At 36.9% G+C, this 15,299-nt stretch overlaps 1 protein-coding gene across 5 annotated transcripts in view; it reads left to right on the top strand.

Moving 5' to 3' along the window:
• The window catches only part of ksr1a (kinase suppressor of ras 1a), a 43,218-nt gene that overhangs the window by 16,030 nt on the left and 11,889 nt on the right, over nt 1–15,299 (top strand). For 4 of the 5 annotated variants that reach the window (XM_067397662.1, XM_067397661.1, XM_067397659.1 and 1 more), the window contains exons 2-6: nt 7,134–7,274; nt 10,496–10,643; nt 12,363–12,825; nt 14,626–14,801; nt 15,203–15,272. In XM_067397662.1, the coding sequence (XP_067253763.1) occupies nt 7,143–7,274; nt 10,496–10,643; nt 12,363–12,825; nt 14,626–14,801; nt 15,203–15,272 (989 nt within the window). In that variant the 5' untranslated portion in view covers nt 7,134–7,142. Of the gene's footprint in view, nt 1–7,133; nt 7,275–10,495; nt 10,644–12,362; nt 12,826–14,625; nt 14,802–14,853; nt 15,111–15,202; nt 15,273–15,299 lie in introns of those variants that run through there. The other variant, XM_067397663.1, reaches the window with a different exon arrangement.

The following is a 15,299-nucleotide window of genomic DNA, read 5'->3' as shown; positions in this document are numbered from 1 at the left end:
AAATAGAGGCTAATTAAATAATATATTCATCACTTTCCATATACACTACCACTCAAAACAAAAGTTTGGGGTCAGTTTGAGGTCTTATTTTTGAAAGAAGTCTTTTATGCTCACAAAGGCTGCATTTATTTGATCAAAAATACAGTAAAAAATAGTAGTATTGTGAAATATTGCTATTGAAAATAACTGTTTTCTATTGGAATATATTGTAAAACGTTAACCAAAATAAAATGTAATTTATTCCTGTGATGGCTAAGCTGAATTTTCAGCATCATTACTCCAGTCTTCAGTGTCACATGATCCTTCAGAAATCATTCTAATGTGCTGATTTGGTGCATCAAAAAAAAACATTTATTATTATTATTATAATATCAATGCTGAAAACAGTTGTGCTGCTTTATTGTGGAATCCATGATGCATCAGGAACGGAGCAGCATTTATTTAAAATAGAAATCTTTTGTAACATTATACATGTCTTTATTGCATTTTAAATCAATTTAATGCATCCTTGTTGAATAAAAGTATGATTAAAATTGATACAATTCAAATTTGCTTCTTTGGTTAAAAAATAAAACCATTACATAATGTTCTGTATCGGTTCTTACTTGATTGTCAGACCAGTTACCTAGAATGCTGGTTTCTAAAAATAACCAAACAGGAACCCTTGCACTAACATTAGGAGAACATTATGTTTCCTTAATGTTAACATACGAGAATCTGCAACAAAATACCATAAATATAACTGTAGGAAGAAAAGGAAAAGCAAAACAGCAGCTTAGGACTGTTGCAAGTTACTACTAGGCCCAATATCCATATTCAGAAACTGCATTGCACCTAAAAAATGGCTATAAAATAGAGCTCTTTAGGTTAGTGAAAAGATTCAAGTTCTTCCTGTGTGAAGTGTGCTGTATATGAGCATCGGATGAGACCTTGCACTTTTAAACAGTTGCATTGTGAGCCTTTTTAGTTAATGCTGAAATCTGAGCGCTGTGGAAAACTCTCAGACCTCAAGCACTTGACACAAATTTTCATATTGACTGCGATGGCTAAAAGCTTTTGAATGGCAGTTGAGCTTTGAGTGGAGTGCTCACTGTCCTCGGTATAATTAGCATTTAGCTGTTAGCAATAGAGCTTTAATTGCTTGTTTATTGCTTCTGACCTCCCACAAGGTGCTTTCAGTTCCCTGTCCTCCTACGCGTGTGACCCCTGACCCTACTGGTGTTTGTTCTGCCGTCTGCTACGAGATGCTCGCCTGCAGCGCGCGGGTCTTTTGTTGCCTTCAGCTGCGACACGGCACTCAAGGTCTTTTACTTTTTTGCTGAAGTATGTGTGTGAGTATGTGTACAAAAGAGAGAGCATTTGCTCTTGAGAGGTTGTCATTGAAGCTCTGATTCACCTGTTGAGGTACTGGTTTCTCTCAGGGACGTGTGTGCGGGTGTGGAATGGAGATAAAGACCGAGAACTTTCAGTCAGAAATTCCTCAGTACAAAGATCTGATCATAATGCAAAAGGCTTAAAACGGAGCGCATTTTGAGTGTAGTTTGGTAAGGAACGATTTGTGAGAGTATAGGGATCATATGGAATGATTTGAAAATCTGTGTATCCATTTGAATATATGAGGGTCAGTTAAAGGGGTGGTTGATTATGATTTCACTTTTTTTATCTTTAGTTAGTGTGTAATGTTGCTGTTTGAGCGTAAACAACATCTGCAAAGTTATGATGCTCAAACTTCAATGCAAAGGGAGATTTTTTTTTTTTTTTTTTTTTATTACAGAAATCGCTTTTTAAGGACTACAACAAACAGCTGATAGAGACTACAACTAGCTTCTTACCGGGTCGGTGACATCACTAACCCTAAAATTCACATAAACGAGGGTCAGTTCAATGCTGGATTTGCACAAAAGACAAACATGATGTCACATGCAAGTCGATGAGTTGAATCAACTCCACAGCAACTACATACATTTATCCACTAACCATACAGAAACATCCAGTTGCATTCTAAAAGTTGTAACTTCTTCCTGAGTCTCTCCATCAGTGTCTGACTGCGGTTTGAACAATGTAAGGCTGAACACCGTTACTGACAATCTTCATTTTGGCTGCGTGAGATTCTTCAGTTTTGTTGTTGAGCAACTGAAGCATGAGCTGTTAAAGCTCCGCCCACTTCTGGAAAGGGGGCTGGGAGCAGCAGCTCATTTGCATTTAAAGGGACACACACAAAAACTGCTTTTTTTTTTTTGGTTCACACCCAAATAGGGGCAAATTTGACAAGCTATAATAAATGATCTGTGGGGTATTTTGAGCTGAAATTTCACAGACACATTCTGGGGACACTTATATTACATTTTGTGAAATGAGCATTATATATTCCCCTTTAAATAAGTAGGGATCGGTTTGAGTATGTATGGATCATTTGAAGATGTGGAGATCAGTTTTGGGAATCCGTTTTGATATATAGCTTACATGGTAGTATTTTGGCATCAGTGCGATTATGCCAAGATGTGGCTATCGTAAAGTATATAAACATCAATTTGAGTATGTAGTTATCAGTCTGTGGGGATCATTTTGAGTATGCATGGGTCAGTATGAGTATTTGGCTTCCGTTTGAGTATAATTATTGGATGAATTTGAGTATTTGGGAATCAATTTGCATATATAGCCTATTAAGGAATCAGTTTGACTATTTTAGAATTAGTTTAAATATTTGGAATCAGTTTGACTATGTGAGCATTATTTAAAGTATGCAAGGAACAATTTGAGTTTATTGTGATCAATCTGAGTATATAGTATTCAGGTTAAGTATGTGGGCCTCATTTTCAAGTCACCATGAATCAAAATTAATAATTCTTTTTTTATTTTTTTATGGATTTTTATTATTATAAATGATTTTTACATACACAAATATTTTTTAAAAATGCCCTCGTAATCTTCTATAAAAATATTTTCCCCTCCCTCTTGCAGCAACAGCTCTTCTCTGATGACGCGTTTACTGGTGTGAGAGCGGGACAACCTGTCACTCACATGTGACCCACCAATAGCAAACCACAACCATCCAATGAATTCCCGATGGACAAAATCAAGTGCCGCACTACATTTTTTCTTGTTCTGGAAGCGGTTTAATTTGGGTTTACATAACAATAGGGAAGAAAAGACTAAAAACAGCTGTTTAATGAGTGTATTTGAGTGTATAGTGATCTGTCTCAGTATGCAGAGATCAATTTAAGTATGTGGGCATCATTTTAAGTATATAAGGATCAGTTTGAGTATATAGTGATTGAGTGAAAGGATAAGTTTGAGTATGCAAGGTTCAATGGGAATCATTTATGTATATAAAGATGAGTTTCAGTATGTGTGGATCAGTTTGCACGTATAGTGAGTGAGGGAGCAGATGTATAACAATCAATTTGAATATGATTTTGGGATCAGTTTAAATTTATATGGAGTATATTAGTATGCAGAGGTCAGGTAATCGGTTTAATTATGCAGGGATCAGTTTATATATTCTATGCGTATTTGTTGGTGTATCTGGTAATGATGATAGAGGGATGAAGTGTGTCTGTTTAATGCATGTATAAGCGTGCTGTTCTCATTAAAGCAGTGATTGCAGGCGGCAGCAGTGGGATGGGGGGCGGCGGAGGGGTAAGTGTGAAAGGATGACTCGTTTTATGGCCATCGGCCTCATGGTAACGGGCCTCTGTGCGTCAGTGAGCCGCTGACCTGAACTGTCACAGCAGGTGAGCCCTCATCTCACCCTACCCTCTCATTCTCTTTCTCTCTCTCCCACTATTTTCCCCCCTTCCCTTCTTTCTGTCTCACTGCGTCATCAGCGCTTCTGTTCTGCTGAGGTGTCCGTGCGGCCCATCCAGGAAGCTGGATACAGGCAGAACGAGGGAATAGGTGTGGTTTTTTGAGTGCATCGGTGAATTTGAGGTGGGTCAGCATTCTGCACCGAGCTGGAAAATTCCTCCTGCGTTAGCCAGTGCAGTTTGTTTGTGCAAGATTTGGGAGCGTTCCCAACTGTGTTTATTATCCAGAACGATCTTTACTAGGAATGTGCGCCAAGACAAATTTCCATAACGCTTAAACAGAAATTTTGCAACCGACTAGTCTGTATAAGCGATCCATTTGAAATAGCCTACTTAATCTATGAATCAAACAGTCAAAGCATGCTCCTGAAAAATAAGTCATATACATGTGCTGTTCTTGCCTTGCATTGTGATCAGTGTACATTAAAGCTGCAGTCTGTAACTTTTTTTGGTTAAAAATGATCCAAAATCAATTTTTCAGCAAGTACATAACCAGCCAGTGTTCAAAACTATCTCATTATCTTGTCTCGATTCACAATGGTAAGCTTGTGGTAATGTTTTATAAGAGCGACATGGTGGATTTCCGCAGGAAATTCGAGCATGCAGCAGTTCGTCTGTGCGTCATTACATCACGTCCATAAACAGAAAGAAGGAGTCCAGGCAAGAGGCTAGTCGGTTTTATCACGTGAGGACGCTACTGGTAGGGGATCATTTATAGCCTTTTCTCACAGCAGCTGAAATAATTAAACTTATCATTTTGATGGTGGATTGTAATCCAGAGAGATCCAAATGACAATCATCAGTGACAACTGGAGATTCACCTGCAGTCAAAAAGCAAAAGACTTTGGACTGTTGAGTGGCTACAGAAATTGAAATCTATAGGTAACGCTAATATACACATAGTCATAGTAATGTTGATGTTGTTAACATTAACGATTTGAGAACAAAGTATTACGGTAATAATAATTTGCACGGTTTAGCATGATCCGAGCTAAGCGATCGTTATATTTAATCATCATTGGCAGCACGATTTATTGTAGACCTAATGCTTTTTTCCTCAGTTGGTCAGAACAAAAGTGGCAGAAATGTTACTTACTTGTTCAGATGATATTTTCCAGTGAAAAATCTTATATTGGTCATACTTTCAAGACGTAAAATCTGAAATACAGTATCCACACCGGTGCGGTGACTGACAGCAAACATGAGATTCATCTGCGCTGACGAGCTGTGCCGAGGCACAACGCACGTACAGATAACTGTTCCACATAAGACTGCAATTGCAGGTTTCAAACAAGAGATGGCGACAAAGAGGAAAAATCGTGGATTGCAGCTTTAAAGTCGGCATGAAATGGAAGGTGCGATAGTCTTTTATTCTCTGTTATGACGTATCCAAGTGAAATGGCTTCTCAAACAAGTAAAAATAGGGTGGGACAGCACAATTTTTGTATTTAATTGTGCAGTCAAATCGATTAATCATAATTAATCGCATGTAACAAAAGTAAAAATATATAATATATAATGATATATTGTGTATGTGTGTGTGTGTATATATATATATATATATATATATATATATATATATATATATATATATATATATATATATATTTATATATATTTATATATATATATATACACACACATATATAGTTACAAACTTTTATGTTGGATGTGATTAATCGTGATTAATCGATTTGACAGCACTAATTTTTTATATTATAAACAGAATTCCTCAAATAAAATTAAGTTAGCATAAATCAGCACATCAAGGTATTGTTGTGATGCTTTCGCATCAGTTTGAATGCGCTTTTTGTGTATGACAGTATCTGTGTACATGACACAGGGCAAAATCACAAGAAAAGCTTGATGTGTACTGGCAACATTATTTAAGTACATTCTATTCATTAGTGTACTAATTTAGGCTCTCATGTTGTCAAGTAAGTTTCATTCATAATTTTTTCACTTTAAATTGGTCTAAAATTAAAAAAAAACAAATAATTTACCCATATTTCTTATCTGTATTGTCCCTCAACCATTTTTCTGCTTTTCGGTTTTCTTTAAAGTCAAAATAATCCCTCACTTCATCTTCCAAATGGGGATTTCTCTTTAGCCCGAAATGAACGATACATGCAAAGTCTAAGGTAAAATGAAATGATTTTGTGTTTTGCTCCAGATATACACTTTTCAAAATAATATATTATTTAACTGAAACATTAGCCTGACAGTAATTTAAATGTAGAATTTTTAAAAATATAAATCAAAACATAAAAGTGCAAAAAAATAAAATAAACTGTAAATGACTAGTATTTCCAGTGTCGACTAGTAGCAGCAGTATCATTTAGTCACCCCAATACAGGCTGGAATGGGGAAAAATCCTGTAGCCCTAAATCGGCATGTTCGGCGGAATATGAAACTGGGAGCAGACGGCAACGGCTGCGTTCGACGAGACGGACTGCCGCCTTAGCCTCCGTGTGAACTCTGCGTCTCGTGGAGCTGTGATGTCAGAATGCTCCCACCGTCAGAGCAGTGTTCCGATGACACTCAGTTGCCATGCCAGCAGTGCAGTCGCCCCCATGAGGAGGGCTGCAGCTCCCTTCCATATAATAACAGTTATTTATAGCTGACAGCCCTGTTTGCTGAAGGGGAGCACAAAAAAGAGAGAGGGAGAGAAAATCCAGTCAGATTTCAAACTGCGTGCACTCTGATGCCGTGTTATTTGCAGGTGCGACTGAGGCTGAAATCTGGCTGATGAGAGACACTGCAGTAAGGCAAAGCTTTGGATCGGTGCTGTATTTGATGTATTGTGACTTTGATTAATTGACATCTGCCGTTCTGACAGAACATGCATTCTTTGAGATTTCACACCTATGTCATAAGGGCCTGTCATTAAAGGGTTAGTTCACCCAAAAATGAAAATTCTGTCATCATTTACTCGCCCTCAAGTTGTTCCAAACCTGTATGAATTTCTTTGTTCTGCTGAACACAAAGGAAGATATTTGGAAGAATGTCAGTAACCAAACAGACCTCGCCCCTCCCCATTGACTACCATAGTATTTATTTTTCCTGTGATATTCATTTGGGGGCGAGATCTGTTTGGTCTAAATCTAAATGGACTTGATTGCATGTCTTCTTGGTGTCTTTTTTAATATCCATCATGCTCATGTTACACTTTTCTGTCTTCAAAAATCTGAGTTCAAACAGCTGTATGTGAAATCGTCCTTTGGTTGAATGTGAAACCCGCAGAGGCAATAAAGGCCTCTCTCAGGCTCCGCCCCTCCTCTGACCGGCCCCTCCCTCATCTGCTTTGTGCTCTGCTGCCCCCTTCAGGTCAAGCTCATGAAGTACATCTGTAAACAGCTGCAGTGTAAGCAGAAGGTACCAGACACAGAAAGGCCGCCGGCACTGAACAGCTACCCACGGCTGGAGGACTGGTTACGCACCATCAACGTCAGACCTGAGCTTATAGAGGTAATGTGTGTGTGTTTGTGTGTTTAAGAGGAGGGAATAATTATGTCTTTTCAGCTAAATTCATATCAGGTGTTTTTAATAGTTTGCCTGTAAATATTCAGGACTTTGGCAATGTGACCCATTTTTGACGCATAAAAATACAATTCAAGAACATTACAAGGTGACTCTCATTTAGCCAATCAATGGTCATATTTGTTTGGATAAAATTTCACACCAAAACTTAATAAAAGAAAACTAAAATTATAAAAAACAATAATACATTTTAATGCAAAATGTGAAATCCATATCAGTTGCTATCAGGTACTTTGAATGTATATTGTGTGTTTATATAATGTTACTTATCATGTATGTTTCTGATTACCAGAAACTCAAATGACAAATGTAACAAGATGACTCTCACAAAGCCAGTTAATGGTCATATTTGTCACTGGATCACATTTTACATCAAAATCAAATAATACATTTTGATATTAATAAAAAAAAAATACTGTACATGTTTTATGCCTGAATAAAGTTACTGTATATTTGACTTTTTATATTTTAATTAAATGTATATTTTATTAAATATTAAGTTAGAATTATTTTTAAATATTTAAAATGTTACTTATTTTGCATAAAGGAATTTTTTTAATATATAATAAAATCTATTGCATATTATATGTAAACTACTCGTTTCTTTGCCCAAATTTTTAGATTTGACAGATTATGGCCTTGTTTTGTTGTTGTTGTTGTTTTTAATACAAAAATATGTTTATGTACACAAAACCAAGACAGTCCTTCCACTTTCTTACATATTAAATATATGAACAAAAGATCAGGTGTCCAAAAAAACAATATCAGGTCTTCCATTGTGTGAGGCTGGACACTTGGCACCAAATCGAATTTGCAAAAAAAAAAAACGTAATCAGGGCATTGATAAAGTTTGTAATTTGTGTGTTTTCAAGCTTTGTAGTTCAATATCTTTGAGTAAAGCTGAGGAATTAGAATATCGGCCGTATTTTGGCAGTTTGGCCACAGCCATATTCCCAGCAGACCCGAGATACACCAACTCTAATTACCCAACATCCTGAGTCAGCCTCTCTCTCTCTCTCTCTCTCTCTTTCTGACGCTGCTCTACTCCTACATTACAAAGCATAAAGGCCATAAAGCATCCATTCTCACGGACAACAGTGAACTCTCCTCTTTTCCTACTTTTTTTCTGCTTAGCGAGATCAGTTGCATATGTGCAATATGATACTGTGTGTCACATACAGTGCACAGCATAAATGAGCACACCCCTCTGAACAAATTCAAAAGATGTATTTTCTTTATGATCACTAATACAATTCATGGAAAGATGGCAAAACTAAAATCTATTAAACATATACATAATATAAACTGAGAAATATATGTCATTAATAGCCATAAAATAAATAAATTAGCCAATTTTGTTTAAGGATTGCAGAAATGAGTACACCCTAGATTTAATTCAACAAATGTGTAATATTCTAGTACTTACATGTCCACAGAAGGTTTTTCACCATGGTAGAATGCATATCCTCATTGTCATGTCAAAAATCCCAACAATGCAGGGAATGAGGAAAAGGTAACATCTTCTGTTTCAATTTTGTGTATTAAATTACACAGTGGTGTGGGAATTCATGACAGCATTGATAAAACACAACTCCCTCACACCTTCAGCACTCATATATCTCTATATAAGAGCTTTATATCTATATAAGAGCCCTATATAAGAGCTACCACTGAACTTTACTGTGGGAACCAGGCACTTCTCACTGTACTCCTCCTCTAGTAACACAATAACATTTTGGATGCTGTTAGATCCAAAATGATTGATTTGGTTTCTTGAGACCAGAGTATTGATTCCCAGAATCTATATTGTGCTTTGGCTACAGTAGGTAGCTCAACAACAACCATGCATGTCATTTCTGCAGGCTGCATCTTACTCTGTGAGATAAACAGTCACTCTTTTCATAGCTTTTGCTGGCTCTGAGATACTCGCTTGGTATTTCTCCTGCTCTTTGTCTAGCAAAAAAATCCCTCATCACTAAATGAAAGCTTAAAATGTAGGCCTGATTATTTCGGGGGCCTTGTCACAACTCCATTGTTTTTTAATTTCTGTGTTACTTTTGCTGTATTTTCACACTTAAAACAATGCTTTGGTAATCCTCTTGTTCCACTGTCCTCTTTTGTGCTCAGAAATGAGTCTCCTGACAGTTCTCTCCCAAGTGCTTCCATTGTTGTCAGCATTAAGTCTTAGAATGATCCAGTGGGCTATATATATATATAACACTTTTAATTGTCAAGAAATTACTTCTCTTTAAATGTTTTGGTTCAACATACTTACCTGTTGATCAAAAATTGCCTTACACTTACACCAGAACATTTTTATTTCGTTTTATTTAGTAACTTTTAGGAGGGTGTACTCTTTTTTGCTACACAACATTTGATCACCTTGATAAGAAAATCTTATTTTCCTGAATAATTTTTGCCTGCTTCTTTGGTAATTGATTAAGCAAACTTGCTGGAACATTATATCTCTAAAGAACCCTAACATGTCTTCTAAGTAATTGAGTAATCGCCGACTTTCAGAAGTTTCAGAGGGGGTGTACTCATTTATGCTGTGCACTGTACAGGTCAACAGGCCAGATCCATAATAAACAAAAAACAAGAAAGTTGTTGCAGTTGTGGCCTGGAGGTTAGCAATAGCATGCATGATCCGACACCCTAGCTGCATTCTGGCTTGTGTCTTTTAATAATCACCCTTATGATTCTTCTCCACAACATCATATCCTGTGCTCTCTCCATTATGATTGGCATTAAACATGTCAAAAATATCAGTTTGTGAGATTCATCACGCATTTACAGCATGATTGTGTGAGTAATTCTGGGCTAATATGATATTAATATCAGTAAAGTCTCAGGAGTCCTTCACTTCAAATCAATCACACACACAGGTTTGTAATTAGGGACTCAGATTAATTAGTCTAAGAGGTCATGTGTCCTGGGAATTTGAAGAGGTGGAGAGCTTTATTCACAAGAGAATGAACTGCGAGTGCGTGGTGTATGTGACCCTAAATCACCTGTTGAATAACCCTCTGCCTGTTAGGATTATGTCAGCATCTTGCTGATTGCTTTTTCTTCACATTGCAGAAGCATGTTTAAAAAGGTATTTTAGATCGGACTCACTGTCATTCTCTCCCTCCTCCCGCTCTCTTCAGGCTGTGAACGTGAAGTTGTCATTGGATGCTCTGCTGCAGATGCCCGGCAGTCAGGTGAAGGAAACCATGAGACGGCTGGGCTCCAGTTCAGAGGAGTGCACCAGGCTGTGTGCGGCCCTCAACTGTTTAAAGAGTGCCTCTGAGTCAGGTGGGTTCACTTAAAGTCAGCATTAAACAGAAGTTGCGATAGTCTTTTTTTTCAATATTGTGATGTCTATCCAAGTGAAACGGCTTCTGAACAAGAAAAAAAAATGTAGAGCAGGCCTTTATTTTGTCCATGGAGAATTGATTGGATGGTTGAGGTTTGCTGTGCTGTGATGTCATGTGAGTGACAGATTGTCCCGCCCTCACGCCAGTAAACGCGTCATCAGAGAATAGAAAAATATGTCGCAGCAAGAGGGAGGGGAAGTTATTTTGATTAAAGATTATGAGGGCAGATGATTTAAAAAATGATATGCACAGATTAATAATTTATATTAAAGGTGCCATCGAATTGAAAATTGAATTTACCTTGGCATAGTTAAATAGCAAGAGTTCAGTACATGGAAATGATATACAGTGAGTCTCAAACTCCATTGTTTCCTCCTTCTTATATAAATCTCATTTGTTTAAAAGACCTCCGGAAAACAGGCGAATCTCAACATAACACCGACTGTTACGTAACAGTCGGGATCATTAATATGTTAATATTAATGATTAATATTAACATATTAATTAATTAGCTATTTTCATTATTAAACACTTGCAGTCTGTATAATTCATAAACACAACTTCATTCTTTATAAATCTCTTCAACAGTGTAGCATTAGCCGTTAGCCACGGAGCATAGCCTCAAATTCATTCAGAATCAAATGTAAACATCCAAATAAACACTGTACTTACGCGATTAGACATGCTGCATGACGAACACTTTGTAAAGATCCATTTTGAGGGTTATATTAGCTGTGTGAACTTTGTTTATGCAATAATAGAGTCAAGAGCTCGGGAGGGGGCGGAGAGCGCGCGCTTTAAAGGGGCCGCAGCCTGAATCGGTGCATTTCTAATTATGCCTCAAAATAGGCAGTTAAAAAAATTTATAAAAAAAAAATCTATGGGGTATTTTGAGCTGCAACTTCACAGACACATTCAGGGGACACCTTAGACTTATATTACATCTTGTAAAAAAACGTTCGATGGCACCTTTAAATATTGCAATATTCCATAAAAAATTATAATTGTCAATTTTGATATCATTGTGACATTAATTTCTCAATTAGGGCTGCACAATATTGGAAAAACTGACATTGTGATATCTACTTTTTCTGCTATATAAATTGTGCAATGTAGAAATAAAGTTTACCAAATGACTTGAATAGATATATTTGGAAAGCAATAATCATTCTAGAATTTTGTTGGGGAGTGCACAATAAAAATAATTTAAAAAGCTGGAAGATTATTATTTTTTTTACTCCTAAAGACATTTTTTGAGTTAATTTGACATAAAAAGTAGCAATACAACCTCATTACAGGATAACACAATAAAGTTGCATTAACTTATTTCTATTGTGGTCCTAGATTTTAGAAAATCATTTTCATGACGATGGTTTTGTTGGCATGTATCTCCACACTAGTACACATACAACCTATTCACATAAAATAACTTTCAGTAGCGGTTACAAAGTTTAAAAAAAAATCTCTCCACTTGAGTTTGCATAGGGCACATTCCTACTGTTTTTGACCAGTTCAGTAAACTGTAAAATTACAAAACTAAAATAAATAGCTTCTTAATTTCTTCATTTTGAAATGTGAAACCAGCAAGCTTTTATTTTGATGGGTTGCCGATCAATGGATATTTTTCTTCTGAACTGACTAATTCTGTTACCTTTAGGGGAGTTTAAAGAGGACAGCGGCTGTTGGTTCTCCGAGCCCATGAGGCGGGACAGTGGCGGCTTGACTCCAGTGGACCAGATTCCATTACTAGGAGGTTCCCTGCGACCACACAGCCCTTCCCCTCTGGCCCGACCCCTGACCACACCCTCTACGCCCCTCACCACCTGCCCATACCCCCGCTACATCCTGTCGCCCGGCGAGGCTCACATCTACCACGGTTACGCAGAGAGTCTGACCGATCCCAGTCCGTATTACAGCTCCCGGCCCGTCAGACTCACCGGACACACCTCAACTCCGCCCATAACCCCACCCTCACGGAGGAGACACCGCCTCAAGCCTCCCTGCACCCCTCCTCCTCCCTCCCGCAAAGTTTTGCACCTCCTCCCCAACATCTCGCTGACCCGCAGCAAGAGTCACGAGAGTCAGCTCGGCCACCGCATCGAAGACACGCCCACTAACAAGTAGGTCATGAGGAAATGAACCATGGAGTACAAGCACTGACACACCACAAATAGGGACATCAAATGTACTTTGTAAAAGTATTTAACAGTGTGAAGCGTACTGTATCATATTTGATGCACACATTTCTAAAGCCTCTAAAATATAAACATGATCTGAACTTTGGTTTACTTGATTATCTATACATCATTTTTAGAAAAAATTCTGTTGAATTACATTGAAATTTATGTTGAAAATTGTTGAAATTTGAGCATTAAATGTGATACGTCAGGCTTTTGAGGAATGTTTATTTGTACATCTTGCAATCATCATTGTATTGCATTGCATTAAATGTTTTGCCCCCACAATAAAAACTACACAGCTTTGATCGTAAAACTACAGATTTAAAGGGATAGTTCACCCAAAATTGAAAATTCTGTCATCATTTAATCACCTTCAAGTAGTTCCAAACCCGTATGGATTGCTTTGTTCTGCTGAACACAAAGGAAAAATGCCATTGACTAACATAGTATTTGTTTTTCCTACTATGGTAGTAAATGGGGGGTGAGATCTGCTTGGTTACAAACATTTTTCCAAATATCATCTTTTGTGTTCAGCAGAACAAAGAAATTCATATAGGTTTGGAACTACTTGAGGGGGAGTAAATGATGACAAATTTTTTTATTTTTGGGTGAATTTTAAATACGGTCTTCCTAAGACATATTATTGGGAGAAATAGTGACGTTTAAATTCATTCAGTCTTCTATACTGTATGAAAGATCTCACCGGTTTACATTTTCATACAATTTCATGTTTTTGGCCATATAAATAGCAACTGCACCGAATTGCATATTTTTGCTCTTGATAAAATTGAGATGTTTTTCCACCTTGAGTTGAGTATGTGCTCCATATTCTCCTATATTATACTGTATGAGCCATAAAAATTTATCAAATATGATATACAACAAAAAACAAACTCATGAACTCATCCAATTAATTTAATTTTAATTTAATTTAATTAAAAAAAATACATATACTGTATATTTTTCAGGCTATTATTTCATATGTCAGACTTTACAGGGTTAAATCGCTACAATTATTTTACAGTCACTTACCGTGATTTTTCATAAGTCATGCATGTTTCTGTGCAGTGACTAATAGCAATCTGTGATGATGTCATGACCACTTGGTCCAACAACGTGACCACACAATAACGACACTCTTCTTGCCGAATGTTTCATGACATTTTTGTTAGTGTTTGGCCAATATGGGTGTTTCAACAGCTGATTCAGATATTTAGATTTCAATATATTAGTCAAACGTTTAGACACACTTGACTAAAATGTCTCATGATGTTAAAAACCTTCAGATCTGAAAGCAAATGCTAAATGCTGATATTAGACCAATTTAAATTATGTTGATAAATAAAAATTAAATATAATAAATAAATTAAATTATGCTTACATTTGAACTTATTTATAAACTATTATATTAATGAATTTTAATATAATTAAGAATTATATGAACTGTATTCAATTGTTGATTTGGTCTACATAACAATTTTACAACAATTTTTAAACATACATAATACAATATATAATATAATATAGTAATATAGAAACTGAATAATATATATATATATATATATATATATATATATATATATATATATATATATATATATATATATATATATATATATATAAATATGCAATAATCCCAAAATAGCCAGAAATCAGCCGATTAATCGGTCTGACCAATATATAATTTGGTCATTACTCTTTGTGATCCGTCTGAGGTCACACTGATTTTGTTGTTCTTAGGTGTGTGAAGAAGAACAAGCTGTTTCTGAATGTCCAAATTAATGGGAACGGTTGTGAGGACTCTCCATCACGCTCGCCCACTCTCTCTGCACGGACCCCTGGGGCGGCACCCGCCACGGCCCCGTACACTTTGCCTGGTACTCCCACACTACAGGAAGAGTACATCGGTCTGAGGAGTGAGTTCAACAGCACAATTACAGCATTTCAGACACATGAATAGTTCTTGACTGAGGAGAAGATCTTCAATTCAAATAGACCAGACTGCAGTGAAGTGCCTGCTGAATGCTGATCAGACTGAGGTCACAGTTCAACCTCTCAGAGTGAAGAGGAAGCTCTCACCTGCTCTACACACTCAAATACTCCTGCGATCACTGGCGGTTTTCAGGGAGAGGAGTAAATGATTCACCAGCAGCACTTTGTAAAAGCACAGCTGTTTACTGAGCGTTTGCTACTGAGTCTAGACCAGTGTTTGTTGTGTTTTGGAGGTCTAGTATATCTGGCAGATCTGTTATGTCTAAAACCGTGTTGTTTAGAGACACTCAAATTAATGCCTCTCATTCAAACTGTCTCTCTCTAGATAATGTTACCGTCCACCGCAGTTCACCTCAGGCTCTGCGGAGAGACATTGGTCTGGCTGTCACTCACAGGTAACCCCGCCCCTATGGACTTACTTC

This window comes from Chanodichthys erythropterus, chromosome 10 (assembly GCF_024489055.1).
Source record: "Chanodichthys erythropterus isolate Z2021 chromosome 10, ASM2448905v1, whole genome shotgun sequence".
In the NCBI taxonomy this organism is placed as follows: Eukaryota; Metazoa; Chordata; class Actinopteri; order Cypriniformes; family Xenocyprididae; genus Chanodichthys; species Chanodichthys erythropterus.
Note: the sequence above shows the minus strand (reverse complement) of the source record. Positions and strands in the feature narration are given on the sequence as shown.